The 22954-nt window shown below is 55.7% G+C and overlaps 1 protein-coding gene across 1 annotated transcript; it reads left to right on the forward strand.

The window, feature by feature from the left end:
- Window positions 1-16769: 16769 nt before the first annotated feature.
- On the forward strand, window positions 16770-22385 carry ACP4 (acid phosphatase 4). Its single transcript, XM_054697520.1, has 11 exons — window positions 16770-16913; window positions 18103-18207; window positions 18299-18385; window positions 19197-19343; window positions 19629-19727; window positions 20141-20236; window positions 20915-21047; window positions 21134-21216; window positions 21647-21771; window positions 21961-22139; window positions 22214-22385. Exons 1-11 carry the CDS (start codon window positions 16770-16772, stop codon window positions 22327-22329), a joined length of 1314 nt encoding a protein of 437 aa, XP_054553495.1. The 3' UTR covers window positions 22330-22385.
- Window positions 22386-22954: the final 569 nt, after the last annotated feature.

The following is a 22954-nucleotide window of genomic DNA, read 5'->3' on the forward strand; positions in this document are numbered from 1 at the left end:
AGACTTAGCCCCTGCACCACTAGTCAGGCTCCTTTTTTTTTTTTTTTTAAAGATTTATTTATTTATGCATACAAGAACTGGGGTATAGGCCAGAGGTGCGGGGGGTGAGAGGATTCACCAGACACAGGGTGGGGAACGGAACAGGCAGATTGAATGAAATACACTGCTGAGGGGAGCAGCGGGTGAGACAGGAGACATCTGCTGTGCCATGTGGGTTGCTCCTTGGCTAGCTGGGGATTGATTAAACTTGTACTGCAGAGGCTGCAGATTGTTTCATAGTTCTGTGCTTAACCCCTTGCGCCAGCAGGGAGGCCCACCAGGCAGGTTCCTTTTAAGAGCAACTTCAGGATATTTTCACTGTGGCCATTGCTCCAGGTAGAGCTGTATGAAACTCTTACTAATGCTTGAGCAAACAAAGAGTAAGAAGTATCAAGACTAGAAGGGAAGAGAGAAAGCTGTCATTGTTTGAACATGATATAATTATATACCCAGGAAAGCTGATAGAATGAACAAACTATTAGAGAACAAATAATAAGATATCAACAAGGTCCCCAAGATTAAGACCAAAGAAGCCAGCTCCGTTTCTCTTGACTTACAAAAAAAAAAAAAAAAATGTAACCAAAGAGACCATCTGCAATCTCAACAACATCAAGAAGTTGTCTAGGAATGAGAAGACAAGAAAACCTAAGATATTGGGCCTCCCTGGTGGCACAGCGGTTGAGTGCTGGGTTGCGAAGCTGCCTGCAGCCTCTGCAGCGCCTGTTCGATCCCCGGCCACCAGGGGAGGGTCCCACATGGCGCGCAGACCTCTCCTGCCACCCGTGCTCCCTTCAGCAGTGTACTTTGTTTTTTTTTGTTTTGTTTTGTTTTGTTTTTTTAGAGGCATTTTTTTTTATTTATTTGTTTGTTTGTTTGTTTGTTTTGTTTATACATGCACTGGGTACAGTCAGAAGCGCGGGAGGGTGAGAGAATTCACCAGAGCCAGAGAGGGGAGCAGAGCAGGCAGAAGGACCGAAGTACACTGCTGAGGGGAGCAGCGGGCGGCAGGAGGGGTCTGCGCGCCATGTGGGACCCTCCTCCAGTGGCCGGGAGCGGCCGGGGATCGAACCGGCGCCGCAGAGGCCGCGGGCAGCTTCGCAACCCAGCGCTCAACCGCTGCGCCACCGGGGAGGCCCCAGCAGTGTACTTTGGTCCTTCTGCCTGTTCTGTTCCCCGCTCTGGCTCTGGTGAATTCTTTCACCCTCCCGCGCTTCTGACTGTACCCAGTGCTTGTATAAATAAATAAATAAATCTTTAAAAAAAAAAAAAAAAAAAAGAAAAGATATTGTGAAGACACGGTTGCACAGATAATCTGAATAAAAGCAAAAACATTCTATGTTCTTGGGGGTGATAAAGTGTGATGCAGATGTCAGTACCTCACAATTAAATACAAATGTAAGTTAAGCTTCTACTTAGATTATTTTAACAGTTTCATTGAGATTCACATATCATACAGTTCAATATCATTCACATAATTAAAGTGTATTCAGGGTATAAAGTGTATTTTTAGTATAAAGTGTATAAAGTGTATTTTTAGTGTTAGTGTTCAGACATGCGAAACCACCACCAGTTAATGTTAGAACCTTTTTACCACCTTAAAAAGAAACCCTGTGTACTTGATTGATTGATTGATTTTTGCATAAGAACTAGGGTGCAGGTCAGAGGTGCTGGGAGGGTGGTGGGAGGACTCACCATAGACAGAGTGGAGAGCAGAACAGGTGGATCCACTGAAATCCACTGCTGAGGGGAGCAGCAGGGAGACAGGAGAGGTCTGCTGCGCCATGTGGGTTAGCTCCCTGGCCAGGGAAGCAGTATCAGCACTGAGACTTAACCCCTAGGTTACCAAGGGCCGAAACCCTGCACTATTTAACTGTTGCTTCCCTGTGTCTCCCTCTACTCCCAGCCCTAAGAAACCATGATGCATCTATTTTCAGTCTCTATAGATTTGCTTGTGGGGGTATTTTGTACGAATGAAATCACATTAATAAGTGGTGGTGGTGACCTGCTCCTTTCATTTAGCAAGATGTGTTTCAGATTCATCCAGTTTATGACATGTATCAGTAATTCATTCCTTTTAACGGCTGAATAATATTCCATGTTGTGGCTCTCCCACACTTTCTTTACAGTGCATCAGTTGACCACATCTGGGTTGCTTCCACCTTTGGGCTATTTTAAATGATGCTGCTCTGAAGAAGTCTAGGTTTTTTCTTTCAACATTTCATTCCTGTTTCTTGCTGGATCACATGGTAACGCCATGTTTAGTAGCACATCAGTGAACTCAATGTTGGATAAATGTAAAGAGATCGACAATCACATACAAGCTAGAGAAAAAGTTGGAAGTCGAAGACAAAGAGAAAATCTTGAAGTTCTCTATCCACACAGTTTTCTTCTAGGCAGCAGACTGCCTCACAGTCAGCAGTGACCCCGTCCTTGGAGTGGCCTCCGAGGTGGAAATGTGGCCAGACATGTTTCTCAGAGTTGACTGGATGTGGTTGCTTTATGCTGTCCTTTATCAAAGTGGTTCCTTTTTCCAAGGGCAGCCCTGGGGCAACTGGTATGATGATAATTGTTCTGGGGCCTCCCTGGTGGCACAGGGATTAAGTCTTGGCGCTGTCAAGCTATCACCAGCCACTGCAGCACGAGTTTGATCCCCAGCCATGGAGCTACCCACATGACAGCTACTCTGCTCTCTCCCCGCTGCTCCCCTCAGCAGTGGATTTCAGTAGATCTGCCTGTTCTGCTCCCCACTCTGTCTCTGGTGAATCCTCTCACTCCCCGCCCACACTACCACCACCACCTCTGGCCTACACCCCAGTTCTTGTATGCATAAATAAATAAAAATAAATCTTTGAAAAAAAATGATATTGTTCTCACCAGGCTACTCCCTGGCTAGACTTTGGAATTGCTTCTTTCAATGGAGAAATCCCAAATAGTATATTCAAGTGGGTTGAATATATTTTATCTATGGCTTTACATAGTTAATTTTTCCTGCTGTTGTAGATTTTTCAAGCTTCAAAAAAAAAAAAAGAGATTTTTTTTTTTTTACAGAGATTCCTTCTCAGCGCCCACCAAGGGGTGACCCTGCCCCACTTGTCCCGCTGCTGTCATTAGGGCCACTAGTAGCGTCTTCGCCCAGGAAGCTTTTGCCATGGGATTTCCCCAAAGAAGAGACAGTGTTGGGCCTCCCTGGTGGCGCAGGGGTTGAAGACAGAGCTATTAGACTGTCGCCAGCCACTACAGCATGAGTTCAATCCCCGGCCAGGGAGCTACCCACATGGCACAGCAGACCTCTCCTGTCTTGCCCGCTGCTCCCCTCAGCAGTGTACTTCAGTCAGTCTGCCTGTTCTGTTCCCCGCTCTGTCTCTGGTGAATCCTCTCACCCCCCCCCCACCTCTGCCCTGTGCCCCGGTTTTTGTATGCATAAATAAATAAATTTTTTTTAAAAGACACTGTTGACTTTATGGCTCCAAAGCACATGGGGACTTAGAGCAGAATCTACCCCAGCTTCGCCCACCCACTCTGAGTCTTCCCGCTGAACTTCTCCCCCAGCTGTTCATTTATTGGAGTGGTTGTGCTTTTGGCGGGATGGACCCCACGAATGCTCCCAGGGTGTGATTTGGAGGCAGAGAGCACCAGGGCTTCGTCCCTGAGACTACAATCCCGCTTTTTGAACCCTCTTTTTGTGTTTTTTACCCGCTTGACGACTGGAATCTGACTGTTTTGGAGTCTGTCGCTTTACATGATAAGATTATTAATGCTATTTCTGTCACATGAGGTACAATTTTTCCCCAAGTCTATTTCTTGACTTGTAATTTTAGTGTGAGTTGTTTTTTATACACAGTGCTTTTAATTTCAAGGTTGTCAAATCCGTATCCTTAATATGACAAAAAAGGGAAAAATTTACTTTAAGTATTTTTAAAATTAAGGCAAAATTTGCATACAGTAGAATTCATTCTTTTAGGTGCAGTTCTAGAGTTTTGACAAATGCAAACATCATGTGACTATCACCCCAACCAAGACACCCCGACTCCCCCTTATATATGTTAAGCATTTTAAAACCTAGGGAAGCTCAAATAACTGACATGACAAATCAAATGGGCACCTCCTTCCCCACACCCCAGCTGTTCTGTTCTTTTTTTTTTTTTTTAAAGATTTATTGATTTATGCATACAAGAACTGGGGTGTAGACCAGAGGTGTAGGGGGTGAGAAGATTCACCACAGACAGAGTGGGGAGCAGAACAGACGGATCGACTGAAATCCACTGCTGAGGGGAGCAGTGGCAAGTCAGGAGAGGTCTGCTGAGACATGTGGGTCAGCTCCCTGGCTGGGGATCGAATTCGTGCTGCAGTGACTGCTGATAGCTTCATAGTGCTGACACTTAACCCCTTGTGCCACCAGGGAGGCCCTGTTCTATGCTTTTTAATATTGGACCCCCACATTTCCTTCTCTTATATTGAATATAATACAACATCGTTCAGCTGTGTTCTAGATCTTTCATGTGCACTTCCCACCAGAGGCTGCAGTCATTTTCTTGTGTATCCTTCCAGATATCCCACACACGCACACATGCATGTCATTGGCTCACATAGAATATGCGTCAACATTAACCTACATCGTGCATGTACCTGTATTCCTCAGAGGGTGTCTTGAAGATGGTTGCATATAAGTTCCAGTGCAGAGAAGTGGTCGCCATGTTAGTTTTCAGTGCGCTGACCCAGTGTGTCTTCAGCTGGATGTGCCATCATGGTTCTTTTGCCGATCCCTAACTTAGGAGCATTTAGGTTGCTTTCAATCTGCTTTGGTGATTTTTTTGAAATTAAAAAATTATTCAATCTAACGCCCATGCCAAGCAAGAGAAAGATAGAAGTGGAGATATTCACTGATTAACCGCAGACTGAACGCTTTAGGGACTTAGCCAGGCACAAATGGTGCACACCACCCCCATCACCACTCCGTCTCCTCCGAAAACAACCTGGACCTTAAGTTTTATTTTAAACCTTTTTTTTTCTGGCCTAGCCTTTTTCTCTCAAAGATTTCATCTGAAATCATCTGAGATTCGCCTGGTGGTGCAAGGGGTGAAGTCTCAGCACTACGAAGCTATCAGCAGCCGCTGTAGCATGAATTCAATCCCCGGCCAGGGAGCTACCCACATGGCACAGCAGACCTCTCCTGTCTCACCTGCTGCTCCCCTCAGCAGTGGATTTCAGTGCATCTGCCTGTTCTGCTCCCCGCTCTGTCTCTGGTGAATTCTTTTCCCCACAGCTCTGGCCTACACCCCAGTTCTTGTATGCATAAATAAATAAAATCTTTAAAAAAAAAAAAACCAAAACGTTTCAGACCTACAGATGCAAAATAGTTCAATATATATCTTTCAACCAATTTTTCTCTCTCCTTATCTGTATCTCTCTTACCTGTCAACTGTGTCTCCCAAGAACGAGGCTGACACAGCCATAATCTTATTACCACTCTCAAGATATTTAACAGGGACCTCCATGATGGCACAAGGGGTTAAGACACAGCACTATGAAGCATGAGTTCTATCCTTGGCCAGGGAAGTGACCCACATGGCACAGCAGACCTCTCCTGTCTCGGCGATGTATCTCAACAGATCCACCTGTTCTGTTCCCCACTCTATCTCTGGTGAATCCTCTCAACCCCCGCACCTCTGACCTGTACCCCAGTTTTGTATGCATAAATAAATAAACCTTTTAAAAAAAGTTTGACAGTGATATTATCTAATAAACAGTCTACATTAAAATTTCCTAGATATCCCAGTAATGAACTTTGTAGCATTAAAGGAAATCAGGATCCTGCCATGTTTTCCTGCCCCCCCCAAGAAAACTATCAGGTTACAAAAACAGCACAGGTTGATCCCCAAAGGCAGAAGTAACACAGGCCACATTGAAAATTAATAAGGAGATTAATATTATCAACATTAATAACAGGATCACAAAAAAAATAGATTGTCTGGAACATTTCAAGGCACCCTCCTTAGGAACTCCTGGTCTCAATGGAAGAAAGTAGCTAAAGTGCTACTGTATTTAGCAAAGCGCACACTACACATCAAAACTTTGGAGGTGGGACCAAGGCTGTACTCTGAGGAATGTCTATAGCTTTAAATCAAAATTAGAGGGGGAAGCCTAAAGAAAGATAGCAAATCAAACAATCCCAGAGACTAGAAAATGAATAAAATAAATTCTTTTGTGCTAATAATGGAAAGCATCAGGGCCTCCCCTGGTGGCGCAGCGGTTGAGCGCTGGGCTGCCAGGCTGCCCGCCAGCCTCTGCAGCGCCGGTTGGTTCCCCCGCCCGCGAGGGTCCCACAAAAAAAAAAAAAAAAAAAACAAACAAAAAAAAACAATAATGGAAAGCATCAATAGATGTTAAGAAATTAACTAGATAAACTGATCTCTCTCTCTTCTTATTACATTTGCATTTGTGTACTCTCCTGAATACTCCAGTGAGGCAGAACAGCAGGACTGCAGTAACAGCTGCATGGTACCAGTTAAGTTACTTCACGCCTCACTTTCCACTTATGAAACTGGACAATAACTTGCTCAAGGAATTGTCAGTGATTTCAGGGGTTAATGATGCCGAAGGCTCGGAGTTTCGCCTCTGGCACTGTGGAGGTGCAGTGTTAGTGTTTGCTATTATCAATACTATCATCTGTTTGAATAGATTCCTCCTAGGGGACTTGGAGGGTCAGAGGGCGTGTTCCAAGCTGCCAGACACCACCGCAAGCTCTCAGCAAGGCTGATTCCCACCACTCCGCCAATGCAACCGCGGAGCCACACTTTTTGATCTCTGCCCTCCCCCAGGAGAATAGTGGGATCCCGAGGTTTTTAATTTGCATTGATTTTCTAATGTATGCGGTTTAGCAGTCTTTCAGCAGACTCTGTGGTTTTAGAGCCTGCTGCTGAATTCTCCTGGGGAGCGTGTGATCTCTGATTGGGGAGAGACCGACAATGTTGGTCTTAAGGTGCCCTTTGAGATCCAGAGCGCGTGCACCTTCTTGGCAGGAACCAGTGAGGGACTCGACATTCACTTGTGCAGCCTTGGAATTGTATCCTGCCAAATGGGGCCTGAATTTTTTTCCCTAAGATTTCTGGAGAAGCCAGTAAAGATCACCTACAGGTGTTGGTCGTGTCCCCTGCACCAGGTCCTGCCCAGAGCTTTTTACACGTGTGACCTCCGGAGCCCTGCATCTCACCCCTACCAGGACGGCACAGATTATGCCCTTTGCACGGACGGGGAAGCCCCAGGCTCAGACAGGTAAAGTCACTTACCAAAGGTCACACAGCAAGTCAGCAGGACTTGAACTGGTCTGTCCCCGTTAATCAGTTGGGCACCGGAGGAAGGTGAGACAAAGATTCCGCCCTCGGACGGGAGCTACATCCCAGGGGGAGGGACTGATGTCCCAGGCGCTGGGCCAACACCCAGGGGCGGGGCTTATGAGCCAGGGGCGGGGCCAACACCCAGGGGGAGGGGCTGGTGCCCCAGGGGCGGGGCTGATGTCTCAGGGGCGGAGCCAACATCCCAGGGGGCGGGGCTGATGCGTCAGGGGCGGGGTCAACATCCCAGGGGGAGGTGCTGATGTCCCAGGGCGGGGCCAACACCCCAGAAGGTGAAGCTGACATTCCTGTGGGTGGGGCGAATCATGGGGAAGAGCTGACATGGGGGGGGGGCGGGTCCAACATCCCTGGGGGGCCACCCTGGCTTTCTATATATGTCATTCTAGAGATGCAGCCTTATTCTCCTGGCTTCCTCTGCACACTCTGACCCCATAAGGATTCGCCCAGCACACGGTAGGGACCAATCCCTGCCATCCTCAGGGATTCAAGCGCGTCTGTAAAGAACCCCGTGGAGTTTGCAGCCTAGGGGAGACAGTCCTGAACGATCCCACAGGAAGATATTTACCTCCCAGGCAGGAGGGAGGCAATTATGCTCTTAATCACTACCTCTTTCTCTCAGGCAAGGAGAGAGGGGAGGCGGCGCCCCGAATCTGGACTGGGTTGAGATGTTCCCAGCCGTGGGAGACAGACAGACTGTCATCAAATGTCGGGAAATAGCTGTCAGGAGAATTCTCACCCGCTGACACCTGACACCCTCCCTTCCTGGCGCCTGAACACCCCTCCCTGTCCCGCCCCGTGGTTGCAGCGTCGTTGTAGGTTCTGGTCCTGTTGACTGAGCACCGGAAGACTAATCCCGGCAGTCCCCCATTGTGGTAGAGACTTACTGGTCCGGGGTCCCACGAGGGTCACGATGTCAGGGCTGGGATTTGAACTCAGGACCAGGCCAGCTGGGCTCTGGGTCTCCCGGTCCCCATTCTTGTTCCTCTGGAACAATGTAAAGAGGGAGTGACCTGAGGGCCTTCGCCTTGGTTCCTTCGCTGCGCTCTCCACACACACACACACACACACACACACACACACACACACACACACACACACACACGAGGGACCCCAGCAGGGACAGACCTGGGCCCTGTCAAAGCAGCGAAGGTGGACACAGAGATAGGCCTGGCTGGCAGTGATGGCCCAGCCTTGTGGGCCAGAGCTCCAGGGGAGGCTGCAGGAGGTGCCAAGTGGGGGTTGACCACCACTGAGGGAGGCAGCCCAAGGGCTGGGAGTTTGTGCAGGGGCACTAGGGAGCTATGGGAGGTATATGAGCAGGGAGGGCTGGCTGGCTCAAAGCTGCTTGCAGAGAGCTCTCTCTGGGCCTGGGGCTGGGGGACAGACACAGATGGGGAGAAGACTGTGGTGTGGGTCTGGGAGAGGGCAGGAGCCAGGCTTGGAGATGGAGGAAAGAGGAAAGAAGGGCAGAGAGACCGGGAAGGAGCGAGTGGGGGGAGGCTAAGAGTGGGCTCTACTCCAAGACCCCTCCCTCCGACCTCTCCTCTCCCCCTTCCCATTCTTGGGCCCTTGGAGACCCACAGGATCTGCGGAGGAGGCCCTGCGGGGGGGGGTACCCAATTCCCCTCCCCACTGTTGCTCCTTCCTCCTTCCTGCACCACACAGCCTGTCCCCTCCCTGCACTCTCCTGTGGCCACCCTGAGTCCAGACTTCTCTTTCTGCAGCCTGACCCCCAACTCCCCCCCACTCTGTTCCAGAAGCAAAGCCAGCTGCTGCGTGACTGCGTGACCTTCCTCAGCCTGCACTAGCTGGTCTATAAAGTGGGTGTATACCTCTCCAAGGGCAGCTGGACAAGGGGCTGCGAATTTGGGGCTCACAGCAACACACCTTTGTCCCGCCACCTGGGGCTCAGGGGTCTTACATGACTGTCGCTGGGCTCTGGAGGGGAGACCTCGTCCTTTCTGTTTCCAGCCTCCGAGGCTGCCTCCAGCTGAGGCCTCCGGCTCCCAGGTGGCATCTTCAGTGGCCACCCCTGGCTCTTCCTCCTTCTCCCACTCCCGACACCCCAACACCTCCATTGGCCTCCCCGCTTTGGGGTCATCTGATGAGCGACCTTAATTCTGAAATCTTCCACCTAAATCCTCTTTTCTTTCTCTTCAGGCTCCAGGTATTAGAAGGTGGGGTCCTTTGGGAACCCCTACTCACAGCACTACGTCCATTTATTCAACAGCATTTAGGGAGCATCTGCCAGGTACTGTTTTAAGAGGGGAATCCAACTTTTGGGGATCTTCTAGGCTAGAGCATTGAGGGGGAGGGGTGTAGACAGAGAATGAAACAAAGGAGACATTTAAAATAAATGATCATCGACAGAGGAAAAGGGGTTGGGGGAGAGCGAATGATGAGGGGTGGCTGTCTTAGGCGCTCAGAAGAGGTGACCTTGAGCGATGACCTGAATGACCTTGACAGCCAAGAAGCTGTGTGGGGTAGGTCACAGGGGCACCAGGGGCAGAAGGTGCAAAGACTTAGAAGTGGGGGTGTGGGAGGCATTTAAGAAATAGTGGGCAGAGTCAGGGGGCTGTGGGGGGCCTTTGAGAGACTCCAGTATGGCAGTCTTCCCTGTGCCAGGTTATCCACTACCAATTTGTTGATGGGAGCGCCATTCTACGGCTGAGAAAACTGGGGCTCAGACATGTACAAAGGATGTACAAGGAGACTGAAGCAGGGTTGGGTGAGAAGGTGGGCTATCTCTGCCCCCCCCCCCAAGTAGAGGTTCTCTCAACCTGCAGTCTAGTTGGACTCTTCTGGAAAACTAGCCTGAGGTTTTGCAGGTCTTCTTCTGGGTCTGTCTCTTGAGGCTGTCTGTGGATCTATCTGGTCCTGAAGTGGGTGATATTAGGGGCATAGCTATGAATCAGTCCTTGGGGGGCTCTCAGGTATGCAAGAGACAAATGGGGCACAGACAGTTCCAACTTGAGGGGATTAGAAGATTCCCTCAAGGGAGAGAGAGGCTATAGGAGATTTCTGTCTAGAAATATCAGGGAGGGCTTCCTGGAGGAGGGGACATTTGCATTGGGAATTGATGAATAGGATATGGGAATACATTCATTTACTCATTCATTTACATGCCCATCCTGAGGCCTCATGTGGGTAGTTATTTAAGGGTGATTTGTTCATTCATTAATCATTCATTTATTCAATATGTATTTTACAGTGGTTAAGATGTCAGATCCTGGAGTCCATAAACCTGGATTTCTTCTCAGTTGCTAAACCTTGCTCTATGCCTCAGTTTCCCCTTTGGTGAAATGAAGACAGAAATAGGATCTTCCTTGGAGGAGCCAGCCTGGTGGGGTGAATAGCAGTCAGAAAAGGGTTTCTGGAGAAGGTGGCACTGATTGGGTTTTGAAGGATAAGTAGGAGTTTGCTGGCTGAAGTAATGAGGTCCAGCCTCATGCTTCAGGATGAGGAAACAGTTAAGGAGAAGGCTGAGGGTTTGCTCTTGTGTGTCAGACATTGGCTTGTCCAAGGAACCCCAGAGCTGAAGGAAGCGAAGTGGTCAGCCAGGAGGCCGGTGATGTGCGTGAGACCAGTGCAGACAGGGCTGCAAATGCCAGGCTGAGGGGCCGGACCCAATTCTGGGGGCAATGGGAAGATGGCGACCAGGCCAACCGGCTCATCCTTCAGTTCACAGGTGAGGAAACTGAGGACCCTGTTCAGGCCCTGCCTGGGCCCCTCTGATTTCCAGCCACACCCCCAGTTCCTACTTCCTCTGTCCTCTTGAGGCTGCCCCCACATCCCCATCTCAAGTCCTCCAGAGGAGACTGGGACACAGGCTTCTGCTCAGACTGAGCCCTGGAAGATGCCTGGCCCCCACCTGCTGGTGAACTCCGGCCCACTGGGGAACAGAGGGGGGAAACTGAGGCTGCCAACAGAGCAGGACCTGGATGCCGCTCCCCTGAGTTCGCATCCAGGCTTCTGAGGTCACACCCTGAGTTCAAATCTGAGCTTGGTCTCAGCTTTATCTGCTTTGATTCTGAGCCCATGAGGGTCCCCTTCAAGCCTCTGTTCCCCCACCTGGTTGCAGGCTGCTAAGAGCAGCCTCCTGGTGGGACTGGGCCCAGCCGGGCTCCTACGGTCCCCGGAGGATGCAGGTTTCTGAGAGAGCAGGTACATGAGCTGGAGACTGGGGACAGGGGCTACTTCAGGAGAAGGGACTACAGAGGAGGAGGGGGCCAGGCCCTCTCCCCCCAGCATTTCACCTTCAGCTGAGGGGCTGGGACTTTGTGGGGCTGGTACTAGGAGCCATGAGACCTGTGAGCAGGGGAGCCTGAAGGCCTGGCCCCCACACAAGTAGAGGAGGGTTGAGGCAGCCATTGGCCGCCAGCAGGGCGAGCCCTGGTGGTCGGAGAAGCACCTAGACCCCCACGGCAGGTCTGTTCTGCAAGAGGGACAGGGACAGGTTGGAGGAGGTACTGGAGGCCGGGAGGCCGAGAAGAGGCTGGTGGAGGCCAGAGCTGGGGGGAGGGAGGCAGAGGACATGGGGCTGAGACAGACAACAGTCAGTGGAGACTGAGAAGCGAGAGCATGGACTGGGAAGAGGTCAGTGAGGAAGTCCCTGAGGTGGGAGACCTGAGGGAGGATTGGGGGGACTCTAGGGACAAGTTAATAGAGAGCCCATGGGTGCCCACAGCACCACCCAGGCCTTGGAGAACCCTTCGCAGACCTACCTGGCTGCAGCCCAGAGCCCCCCGGAGGCCGCCCTCTTCCTCCCGTACTCTCTGACCTCCCCGGCCTCCTATCTCCCGGAGGCTGCCAGCCGGGGCCTGCTCATCCAAGCGCCGGGGCCGCTCCTCCCTCCGCCCCTGTTCGCTGCCTGGTTCAGGCAGCATGCTGAAGCCAACATCGCCCTCACTGTGCTCCTGCCGCTGACCGTCACCTGGACGCGCTCTGGCTGGCCCCTGGGCAGCTCCTACCCCATCCTGGACCCCGGCCTCGCCTTCCTGACCTTCTATGCCAGTGGCCGCCTGCTGACCCGCATAGCTGCTGACCGCTGTGCCGGGCTGGGCATGAAAGCACCGAGTGGCCTTTCTGGGCCGGGGTTTTCTGGTTCCTCCTGCTGCTCCTGGGTGTGCCAGTCTTCGAACCCCAGGGACCCAGGATCTGGCCGCCCCTTATAACTGGACACCAGTGAGGGACCTGGCCCAGCGCTGGGCCAGTCTGGCCCTGAAGCAGCTTGTGTTTGGCTTTGGGGTGCTGCTGGGGGTGCTGAGCACTTTTCACAGCCTCCTGAGGGCTGAGCTGCAGCGGGCAGGGCTCACGGGGAGGGCCCCACTGCTGGGGGTGCCGGGGCCACCCGGGCCTCTCTGTTTCTCTGCTGGTTCCCCTCTACCTGCTGCTCCTGCTGAGGCTGCTGGGGACACAGGGGTGGGGGGTTTGGGCTGGACATGGCGGGCATCTAGGTGCTTCTCCAATCCCCAGGGCTTGCCCTGCTGGTGGCCAATGGCTGCCTTAACCCTCTTTTCTACTTGTGTGGGGGCCAGGCCTTCAGGCGGCTGGCCTGGGCACTCTGCTCCTGCCCAGGCGGTGGCACGGATCAGGGCAGGGTGGGGCACTGGGCATGGGGCCCAGTCGTCCAGCAGGATCTGAAGGGAAATTCCTGGGGGTCTGGGAGAGGGCAGGGTCTCCCCTCTTCCCCACCCCTAGAGAAGGTGAGACACAGATATAGCCGAGTGGGGAGGCAGAGAAGGGAGGAAACGGATGAGGAGACTGAGGAACGGGACCCAGGAAGGGGGGCAGATGCCCAGGGGGGAGCCTTGGGCAAAGGGGGGGCTGATGGAATGTCAGAGTGGGTGAGGGGGTGCGAGACCAAGCGGGAGAGGGGCGGAAAGTCCCAGGGACAAAGCCGGTGAGAGACAGGGACAGGGGCTGCCGTGAGAGATGGAAACAGCTGACATGCCCCAAGCGCGGAGAAAGAGGGGGTGACGGCCTGACATTCGTGGGGCAGCCACCCCCCCCCCCCGCGGGGTCACTGGCTGCACTGGAGCTGGGGCGACCCGCCATCCGGGGCCTCCCTCGCGGGACCGAGCCAAGATGGGGCTCCCGGGGCGCAGGCCCGGGGAGTGCCCTGGCCCCCCGCGCGCCCCCGGCCCCCCCCCCCCCCCCGCCCCCCGCGCGCCCCGCCCCCCGCGGGAGCTAGACCGCGGCCACCGCCAAACTCCCCAGCGTTTGCCAAAGAGCTTCGCTCTGCGGCACGTCCGAGTCAGCCGCCGCCCCGCGGAGCCGCCTCGGGCCGCGCTCAGCTGCGGGCGGGAACGTCTCTGCGGAAAACGCGTTTCATCGCCGCGGAGCCTCCGGCCCCCCGCGCGGTCCCGTCGCCCTGGGAGCGTTTCCAACCCGGTCGGTGGCGCGGAGCGGCCCCAGGCGAGGCGGTTCAGGTGGTCCGCGGAGGGGCGGGCTCCGGACGCCCCCACGCTCCCCAGAGCGCCCCGGAGCCGCCGGGCCCCTCCGGCCCGCGTGCCGCCCGCAGGCCCGGGAAGCCCCCGCCCAGGCGGCCGCGGACGGGGGGGGGGGGGGGGGGGGGAGCCGCCCGGAGAACGAAAGCCCCACGTCGCTGTGGGTGTTTGTTTAACAGGTTTCCACAGCCGAGGCCACGCAGGAAACCGCAGGGTCCGATACTTTCCTGGGCGTCCTCGAACTCCCAATCGCGGCAACAGAGGTGGGGCGGGGGGGGGGGGGTCGGAGGGGGGAGTAGCAGGGAACGGGTGTCTGACTGGGAAGATCTCCAGGAAAGCATCCAGGGCAGATGGTGCGAGAGAAGAGGTGGAAAGGGGCGCTCCAGGCCGCGAGCACAGCAGGTGCAAAGGCCCTGTGGCTGGGCACGAAAAAAAAAATTCTGAGTCCTGCTGTATGTGCTGGGAAAGGATACAACGTGCAGGGGGTGGGGGAGGTGGGTGGGATTCGGGGGAGGGGGAGACGGGACGGGATCAGGTCACACACAGCCTCGGAGGCCAAGCCACTCTCTTCGCAGTGGGCTGGGGGGCTCCCCAGGACCCCGCGAGCGGGGTCGGCTCTGCTGTGTGGAAAGACCCCTGTGAGGGCGGGTGGAGACAGATGCCGAGCTGGGGCCAACATCCAGGCAGAGGTAAGCCCTGAAATGTGTGTGTGTGGAGGGGGGGTGTTAGTGGCAGCAGCAAGGACTCCTTCCACTTCACCCCTCGGTCTGAGATTCTGGTTTTGCAGAAACCTCTTTCCCTCCAGGAATATAGTCCAGCCCCGCCATCGTGTGGTCGCCCCGAGATTTGCAGCAAGGCCTCCTGTGAGCAAGACCGCCCTGCAGACAGCAGGCTTTGCTGCGAGAGGACGCCCTTACCAGTTATGCTGCAGCGAGGGGCCTCGAGTGTTCCTAATCCGAGAGCTGGAATCATAGTGAGACTAAACCGTGCCAGGTGGGACTTGCTAGGCCTCTCCCGGGAAGCCCAGGATGTTCGTTCAGCCTATTCCTAAGTTGCCTTTTCAGATCTTGGGTTGAAATGAAATTGTTTTTCTAGCACATGGGAAAGTGGATGAAGCCCGCCCAGAGGCTGGAGTGTCGCCCTGGGCATTCCACCTGCTGGGTGTGGAGGCAGGATGGGGAGGAGCAGACGTAGGCAGAGCTGCCACCTGTCTGGCGGTCTGGACATTTCTTTCTTTCTTTCTTTTTTTTTTTTAAAGATTTATTTATTTACACAGGAACCGGGGTACAGGCCAGATGTGCAGGAGGGTGAGAGGACTTGCCACAGACAGAGCGGGGAACAGAACAGGCAGACTGACTGAAATACACTGCTGAGGGGTGCGGCAGGCAAAACGGGAGAGGCCTGCTGTGCCATGTGGGTATCCCCCTGGCCGGCTGGGATCAAACACGCACTGCAGAGGCTGTGGACAGCTTCACAGCGCTGGGCTCAACGCCCTGCGCCCCCAGGGAGGCCCCCAGTCTGGACATTTCTATGGGGAGGGGCACTGACAGTGGACCTGTGTGGGGCAAGGGAAATGCTCAGTTGTTCGCACCACTAGTCTCCGTGGCTATCACCAGGGCTCCGAGGGCTGGGCCGCAAGGGGAGGGCAAGGGTGGGGGAGGAAGCCCAGAGGCGAGCGCGTACAGAGATTCGCAGGGGCCTTGAGTTGCTGTCTCTCTGCTGGCCCGTTTGCCCCTGTGGGGATGATGCCATGGGCACCAAGTTTCTCTTTTAAGGGGTCTGAGCTGACGGTGACCAACTGGGCCTGTCATGGTTGCAAAATTATTTAAGGTTGAATAGGAGTTTGCTAAGAGGAAGCTACACTCAAACAATGTGTTGATACAATATAACCATGAGGACCCTTGCAGCTTATATGTTCCCTTCACCTCTTTGGTCTTTGGTTTTCTGGGCCCCAAAGGACAAAGACTTTGTCACTGAGAAGGAAACCCTGGCCCAGAGAGAACAAACGGGCGCAGTGCAGACCACTCTGCTGGCACCGGGTGGGGAATCGCTCCATCTTTCTCCCCTCCCTGCTCCTGTACCCAAGGTTGGAATGTTCTAACACTTCTCTAAATGTTGCTGACAGACTCCTACTCATTCCTCAAAATCCAGCTCAGGCCCTGGCCCCTCCCTCAGACCCTGGATCCTGGCCCCCCCCTCCTTCAGACTTGGGGGTCTAGGCCTTTGGCCTGCCCTCCCCCAGGCTCAGCAGACACTGTGTGGCAGCCAGGATGCAAGGATGGAGCAGAATGTGCTGATATGGTCACATTTATTTGGCCTCAGAGGCCAGAGTCATGGTATAGGGCAGAGGCTGGGCTCTGGATCAGGGGCCTTGTCTCTTCTCATTGCTGAGCCTAAGGAGAGAGAAGAGGGACACCGAGACACAGGTGAGAAGAAGAAACCAAAGGCTTCCCTGGTGGCCTAGGGGTTAAGTCTCAGCACTATCACCACTGAGGCCTGACTTCGATTCCCGGCCAGGGAGCTACCCACAGGGCGCAGCAGACCTCTCCTGTCTCCCCGCTGCTCCCCTCAGCAGTGGATTTCAGTCAGTCTGCCTGTTCTGTTCCCCACTCTGTCTCTGGTGATCCCTCTCACCCCCACACCTCTGGCCTGCACCCCAGTTCTTCTACAAATAAATATTAAAAGGAAAGAAAGAAAGAGAAACCAAGATAATAAAACAGGAACCAAGCAACAGAGACCCAGCCCTCCACCCCTGCCCTCCTCCCACTCACCTTGTTGAAGAAATAGATGGAGGCCAGGATGGTGAAGACCGCCATGGCCAGGGTCACGTTCTAGGGGGTGGAGTCAGAGGTCAGGACCCTCCCTCCCCCTCCACCCCTCCATTCTCCTTCCCCTGGGCCCCCTCCTCACTTCCTGAAAGTTCATAGCCATGACTCCAGCTGCTGGCGTGCCTGCCCTTCCTGCTGGTCCTGGGCCTCTGAGCCTGAGCGGGCAGATCAGCCACTGGAACCTGAGCGAAGGCTGTCCGGGAGACCAGAATGGTGGCCGTGGTGATGAGAGAAGGGCATTCTGGGTAGAGAGAACTTGGGGGCAGAGGCTTGGGGGAGAGAGAGGTTTGGGGCGGAATGTCCCTGTAGGATCTGAATTTGGGATGGGGACATTTGAGAACAGAGTCCAGCTCTCCCACACCACACAGAGGCATTTGTTTCTCTCTCCCGAGGGTGCTGGGAGCCACAGGAGGACTGTGAGCAGGACAGGACGGGTCAGCTCTGGGTGCCAGGAATTTGTCAGAGCAGGAGGGGGCTATGGGCAGGGAGAGCAGGTGAGGTAGCCCCGGCACAGAGCTGACCTGAGGTGGCTGGACATTCCAGAGCCCAATTGCCAGGTGTGGGGTGACAGTGAAAAAAACCCGGGGGCAACTGGGGTGACCCAGCTGGTGAGTCCTTGCCCTTAACTTATGAAGCGGTCTGCAGCCACTGCAGCATGAGTTTGATCCCTGGCCAGGGAGCTGACTCACACGGTACAGCAGACCTCTCCTGTCTCCCCGCTGCTCCCCTCAGCAGTGGATTTTGGTAGATCTGCCTGTTTTGCTCCCCACTCTGTCTCTGGGGAATCCGCTCACCCCACTTGCAGTTCTGGCCTATTCCCCAGTTCTTATATGCATAAATAAATAAAATAAATCTTTAAAAACAACAAAAAATGAAGAACAGTTATTTTAGGGGTTGACTCCTGTGGTGTGGGTTCTCTCTCCTTGCCTCTACGCCCAGGTTAAAGGCATATAGGGTAAAATTTGCCACTCACTAGCTGTGTTCCCTCAGGCATGTCCCTTAGCCCTTCTGTGCCTCAGTTTCCCCATCCACACAATGGGGAGCATGATCACTGTATCAAACCCTTCCCAAAGGGGTAAAGTTGAAACGGGTTAATCCAAGGTTGGCAAAGGCACTGGGGGAGCTGGAACCTAGGAGTTGCCCTGGGCTGCAGGCGGGGCAAGCTGGGGCCTGCTCTCCTGGGGGCTGCTGGGCAGGTAATGAGCAGGTGGGGCTGCGGCACAGACAGAGGCTGAGCTCAGAATCCGGGCTGTGTGAAATGGCCGGGCCAGGGTTTCGGGGCCACCCCATTGCACTGTTCCTGCTGTTGCTGTTGCTGCTGCTGCCCCAGGCTCTGACGGAGGGACCCCTGGTGTTTGTGGCTGTGGTGAGGTGCCCCCTACCCTGGCCTGGCCCCTCAGCCCTCGGGCCAGCCCTAACAGGTCCTGTCCCCAGGTGTTCCGCCATGGCGACCGGGCTCCTCTGGCCTCCTACCCCACCGACCCTCACAAGGTGGCCATCTCCACCCTGTGGCCGCGTGGCCTGGGCCAGCTGACTGGGGTGAGGAGCGGGGGGTGGGGTGTGGGGGGTGGAGGGAGGGTGACGGGGCACAGGGTGAGGACGGGTCTGCTGAGGCCTGCTCTGTCCCCAGGAGGGGGTCCGCCAGCAGCTGGAGCTGGGCCGTTTCCTGAGGAGCCGCTACGAGGCCTTTCTGAGTCCTGAGTACCGGAGGGAGGAGGTACTGACTGCCACCTTGACCTCCATCAGGACTGCCAAACTCCCACCTCTGACCTTCATGGACTCCATGCTCCCCCAGTCTCTGCCTCTGGCCTTTGAGCTCCCTCTCTCCATCTGACCTGTACCCAACATCCCATCTCTGCCCTGGGGACCGTGCACCGACTGACCCTGACCTCTGACCTCATTCCAACCTGTCTCTCAGCTTGACCTTTGATCCCTGCCAACTCTGATTTTATTTTCTGGCTTGTACCTCTGACTTCCATCCACTCCAACATGGCATTCTCTGACCTCTGACCCTCAAACTTGATCCAATCTGTCTTTGACCCTTGTTGGATGTCCTCTTGACACCCAACCTTTGACCTCTACCTTTCATCAATCCTGACTTTCCTGTCTCCTCTGTGTTCTGATCCCACAGGTAGGATCATTCCACTTGACCTCTGACCCCTAGTGTTCATGTACTGAATTCTGACTTCCTGCTCTCCAACCTGCCCTTCTCATCTTGACTTCTGACCTCCAGCCTCCAGGGAAGCTACTCTTCCTTTCTGATCTTCACTCACTGAACCGACCTTCATCCAATATGTCAACTCACCTTCTGACCAGCTCTGCTGCTCCCGACATTGACCTCTGACCCTTGATCCTGACCTCAGACGCAAAAGCCAGCCGCTCTGGCCTCCGTGCATTTTGACTTCCAGCTCCTTTGACTCCTCTTCATGACCTTTAACCCACCCTGCCAATGAACTTGAAGCTTTTCGTCGGCTGTGGCAGCTGGCTGGTCCCCACTGGACCTGTCTGCTGTCTCCCGCCCTGCCCAGGTGTACGTTCGCAGCACAGACTTTGACAGGACTCTGGAGAGCGCCCAGGCCAACCTGGCCGGGCTGTTCCCCGAGGCTGCTCCGGGGCGCCCCGAGTCCACCTGGAGGCCCATTCCCGTGCACACCGTGCCTGTTACTGAGGACAAGGTCAGCGACTTGGGTGGGAGGGGCTGGACAGAGGCTTCCAGACGGGGACAGCCCACGCAGGCAGGGAGAGGCGGCTGCGGGCCCGGCCGGGTGCCTCCGCGTGCGGGGGGGACTTCCCTGGGGCAGAGTGCCCAGCTGGGGTGCGCCGCTGCACCCAGGCTGGGCAGCAAGATGTGCGAGAGGTCGTGGGGCCAACGACAATGGCCCACAACCCCCACTGCCCCCCACCGTCCGCGCTGGGGGCCCCAGCCACTCTGCTGTCCTCTCTGAGCCTGTTTCCCCCAGCTGCTGAGGTTCCCCACGCGCAGCTGTCCCCAATACCGCGAGCTGCTGCGGGAGGCCACCGAGGCTGTGGAGTACCAGACGGCCGTGGAGGGCTGGACCGTGAGTGGGCGGGGCGAGGGCCTGGGGGCGTGGCAGCGGGCGTGGGGGGCGGGGCGAGGATCTGGGGGCGGGGCGAGGGTCTGGGGCGGGGCAGTGGGCGTGGAGGGGCGTGGCAAGGATCTGGGGGCGGGACAGCAGACTGAAGGGGCGGGGAAGAGGGCGTGGAGGGGCGGGGCGAGGATCTGGGGGCGGGGCGAGGCAGCAGGTGTGAAGGGGCGGGGTGATGATCTGGGGGCGGGGCGAGGGGCTGGGGGGCGTGGAAGGGCGGGGCTAGGGCCTGGGGGCGGGGCAGCAGGCGTGGAGGGGCAGGGCGAGGCTTGCTGTCAGAGCGGGGCTATGTGGCCTGGTGGGGCGGGGCCAGTGGGTCGGGGCGGGGCACTGAGAGCCGCCATATTCACCCCATTGGCTCCCAGGATTTTCTGACTAACCTGGAGAACTTCACGGGGCTGTCTCTGGTGGGGGAGCCGCTCCGCAGGGCGTGGAAGGTTCTGGACACGCTGATTTGCCAGGTAGGCCTTCACCCCACCCACCCAGACAAGTGGTTAAGGGCACCTGGATTCAAATCCCAGCTTTGCTGCTTACCGCTCCTCACAGTCAAGTCACTTCACCGTAGTGCCTCAGTTTCCCCAACTGTATGGTGGAGTGACAACACCTATAGCAACACCTCCTGGTGCTGTGAAGATCAAAGGGGTTAATCCACGTGATGTGCTCGGAACAGCGCCTGGCCTGCAGCGAGGCGCTGGCACGCAGGGGCCTTGAGGCTGCATGTGTGTGGCTCGCCATCCATGTGTGGTCATCGGAAAAGCGCCCCAAACCAGAGCTGGGGAGGAGGGCGCTGACTTGAAAAGGCAGGGCGCTCTCCAGTCCTTGCTCACCCCACTGTGTATGCTTCAGGGTATGCTGCCCCAGTCCCCACTGGGTGTGTCCCCACCACAGTTTCCTAAAGTCCCAAACATCCATATTCTGAATCGCTGGCCCCACGCCATTCAGATGCTCTGGATTGGGGAACATTGATCATTATTTTTGCTAATTATAAATTGCTGCACCCACACCACAACTTCCTCTCCCGAACCGGACCCAGATGAGGGGTGAGAGAATCGCACCTAAAGGGGGCGGCACAGCCAATGGGAGGGTGTGAGGGGAGCCTCAGGAACTCAGGTTGTCCTGTCTTTGTCCTCTCTCCCCAGCAAGCCCACGGGCTTCCCCTCCCACCCTGGGCCTCCCCGGATGTCCTGCAGACGCTAGCCCAGATCTCGGCTTTGGATATCGGGGCCCACGTGGGTCCACCCCGGGCAGCAGAAAAGGCCCAGCTCAGTGGGGGTGAGGTTCCCGCTGAGAGGGTGGGAGGCCAGGAGGTTGAGGCACCTCCCCTGGAGGTTCTCAGCAGTCTGTTCTTGCCCTCCCAGGGATCCTGCTGGATGCCATCCTTGCCAACTTCTCTCGGGTCCAGCGCTTGGGGCTGCCCCTCAAGATGGTTATGTACTCAGCTGTGAGTCTTTGGGTTGAGAGGCAGTGCCAGATGGCATAGGAGTGGGAGGTAGCGATTTGGGTGAGGAAGAGCTGGGGGTTCCGATGGAACCTCAGTCCAATACCTTGGCTAACTCTTACCTCCAAACCATACTCTTGGGTTATATCACTAGAGGTATAGAATGTGGATATAGAGGGAGGTGGTGGTACGGGAGAAAGCATTTAGATCTTCTGGAAGGACGGGTTGTTTAATTGAACAAATTTTGTGTCCATTCTACCAATCTTTATTAAATTATCATCTGTAACTGGGGGAACAGGGTAAGCAGGTTTGGGGGGAGATTGGTTCTAAGGGGTCTGGGCGACACTTGGGAAGCACCTGAATGCACAATACGCAGTTCAGAAGAGAGGAGGCTCCAGGAGGAGCCCCATCTCAGGCCTGGATCTGCCTGCAGCACGACAGCACCCTGCTGGCCCTTCAGGGGGCCCTGGGTCTCTACGATGGGCACGCCCCGCCTTACGCTGCCTGCCTTGGCTTTGAGTTCCGGAGGCGCCTTGGAGACCAGGATGAAGAAGCAGGGTCAGGAAGGGGTGGCACCCGGGAACAGGGGGAGGGAATAGCACTCAATAGGAGGGATGGGGCGACAGCAAAGGTCCCTGCCCATGGTCTGGAGGACTTGGTGTGGGGCGGGGCGGGTTGACGTGGGAGTAGGATGGTGTTTCTCCACTCAGCTGCTGAGGGCCGGGCCACTGACTCCTCTCTCCACAGGAATGTTACCGTCTCCCTCTTCTACCGCAACAACTCCGCTGGCCTGCCTTTGCCCCTCAGCCTCCCGGGGTGCCCTGCCCCCTGCCCGCTGGGTCGCTTCCATCAGCTGACCGCCCCAGCCCGTCCTCCAGCTCATGGGATCCCCTGCCATGGCACCCAGGAGCCTGCCACCCGAACAGGTGACCGTCCTCGGGGCTGGGGTGGGAGGAGGGCGGAGACAGGGCCTTAGACTCACACTCCTTTCTCCCTGCAGCCACGGTGGTGCCCCTGCTGGTGGGGGCTGTGGCTCTGCTGGCCGCACTCAGCTTGGGGTTGGGGCTGCTGGCCTGGAGACCTGGCTGCCTGCGGGTCTGGGGGGGCCCCCTGTGAGCTGGGAGACTGGGCACCCCCACCCCGCGGCTGACACGGATCCCAACATGTCTACTCACCCGCTGCGCTGGCGTCCGAGACTTACTGTGCGCCTGGGGCCACAGGGCAGCTGGGGTGGGGGGAGGCGGGGAGGCCGCGGGCTGGGTCAGCGTGCACTTGAGAGTGGGTGAGAGTGCGCGGAGGCACTCCACCGTGGGGTGGGGGCCAGTGGCCTGGGAACTATTTAAATGGAAGGGGAAGGCTGCCTTTGGGTGCTGCCTGCGCTGCGTGGGGCAGAGCGTCCCTCACGGCCAGGAGCCTGGCGTTCACCCAGCAGGCTCCACAGGTTATTCTGGGGGTCCCTCCAAGCCTGTACTCCTGTACAAGGTGGGAGATGCCACCCCACCACCCCGTGCTGAGTACCAGGTAGCAAGCTGGGGTCCTGTGTAGGGTGGGGACTGAAAGCATTGGTGGAATGCCTGTCATGGGGATACCAAGGGCAGGATCCCCAGCTGGGGGCTCCCCTGATCTCGCAGGGGAGAAGCAACACACCCTCCTTGCTCACCAGGCAACCCTGTCATGTGCACCTGTCCTTGGGGCACTGCCAGCTCCCCAGCCTCCTAGGCTGTCCCAAGGACATGGGGGC

This window comes from Talpa occidentalis, unplaced genomic scaffold (genome assembly GCF_014898055.3).
Source record: "Talpa occidentalis isolate TD23 unplaced genomic scaffold, MPIMG_talOcc4v2.1 talOcc4.17, whole genome shotgun sequence".
Lineage (NCBI taxonomy): Eukaryota > Metazoa > Chordata > Mammalia > Eulipotyphla > Talpidae > Talpa > Talpa occidentalis.

Excerpts from the sequence above, each read along its gene's own strand:
- ACP4 (XM_054697520.1), top strand. The coding sequence starts at position 16,770 with ATGACTCCAGCTGCTGGCGTGCCTGCCCTTCCTGCTGGTCCTGGGCCT. Across the intron at positions 18,208-18,298 it reads GCCTGGGCCAGCTGACTGGG|GAGGGGGTCCGCCAGCAGCT; the intron begins GTGAGGAGCGGG and ends CTCTGTCCCCAG. Across the intron at positions 18,386-19,196 it reads CTGAGTACCGGAGGGAGGAG|GTGTACGTTCGCAGCACAGA; the intron begins GTACTGACTGCC and ends CGCCCTGCCCAG.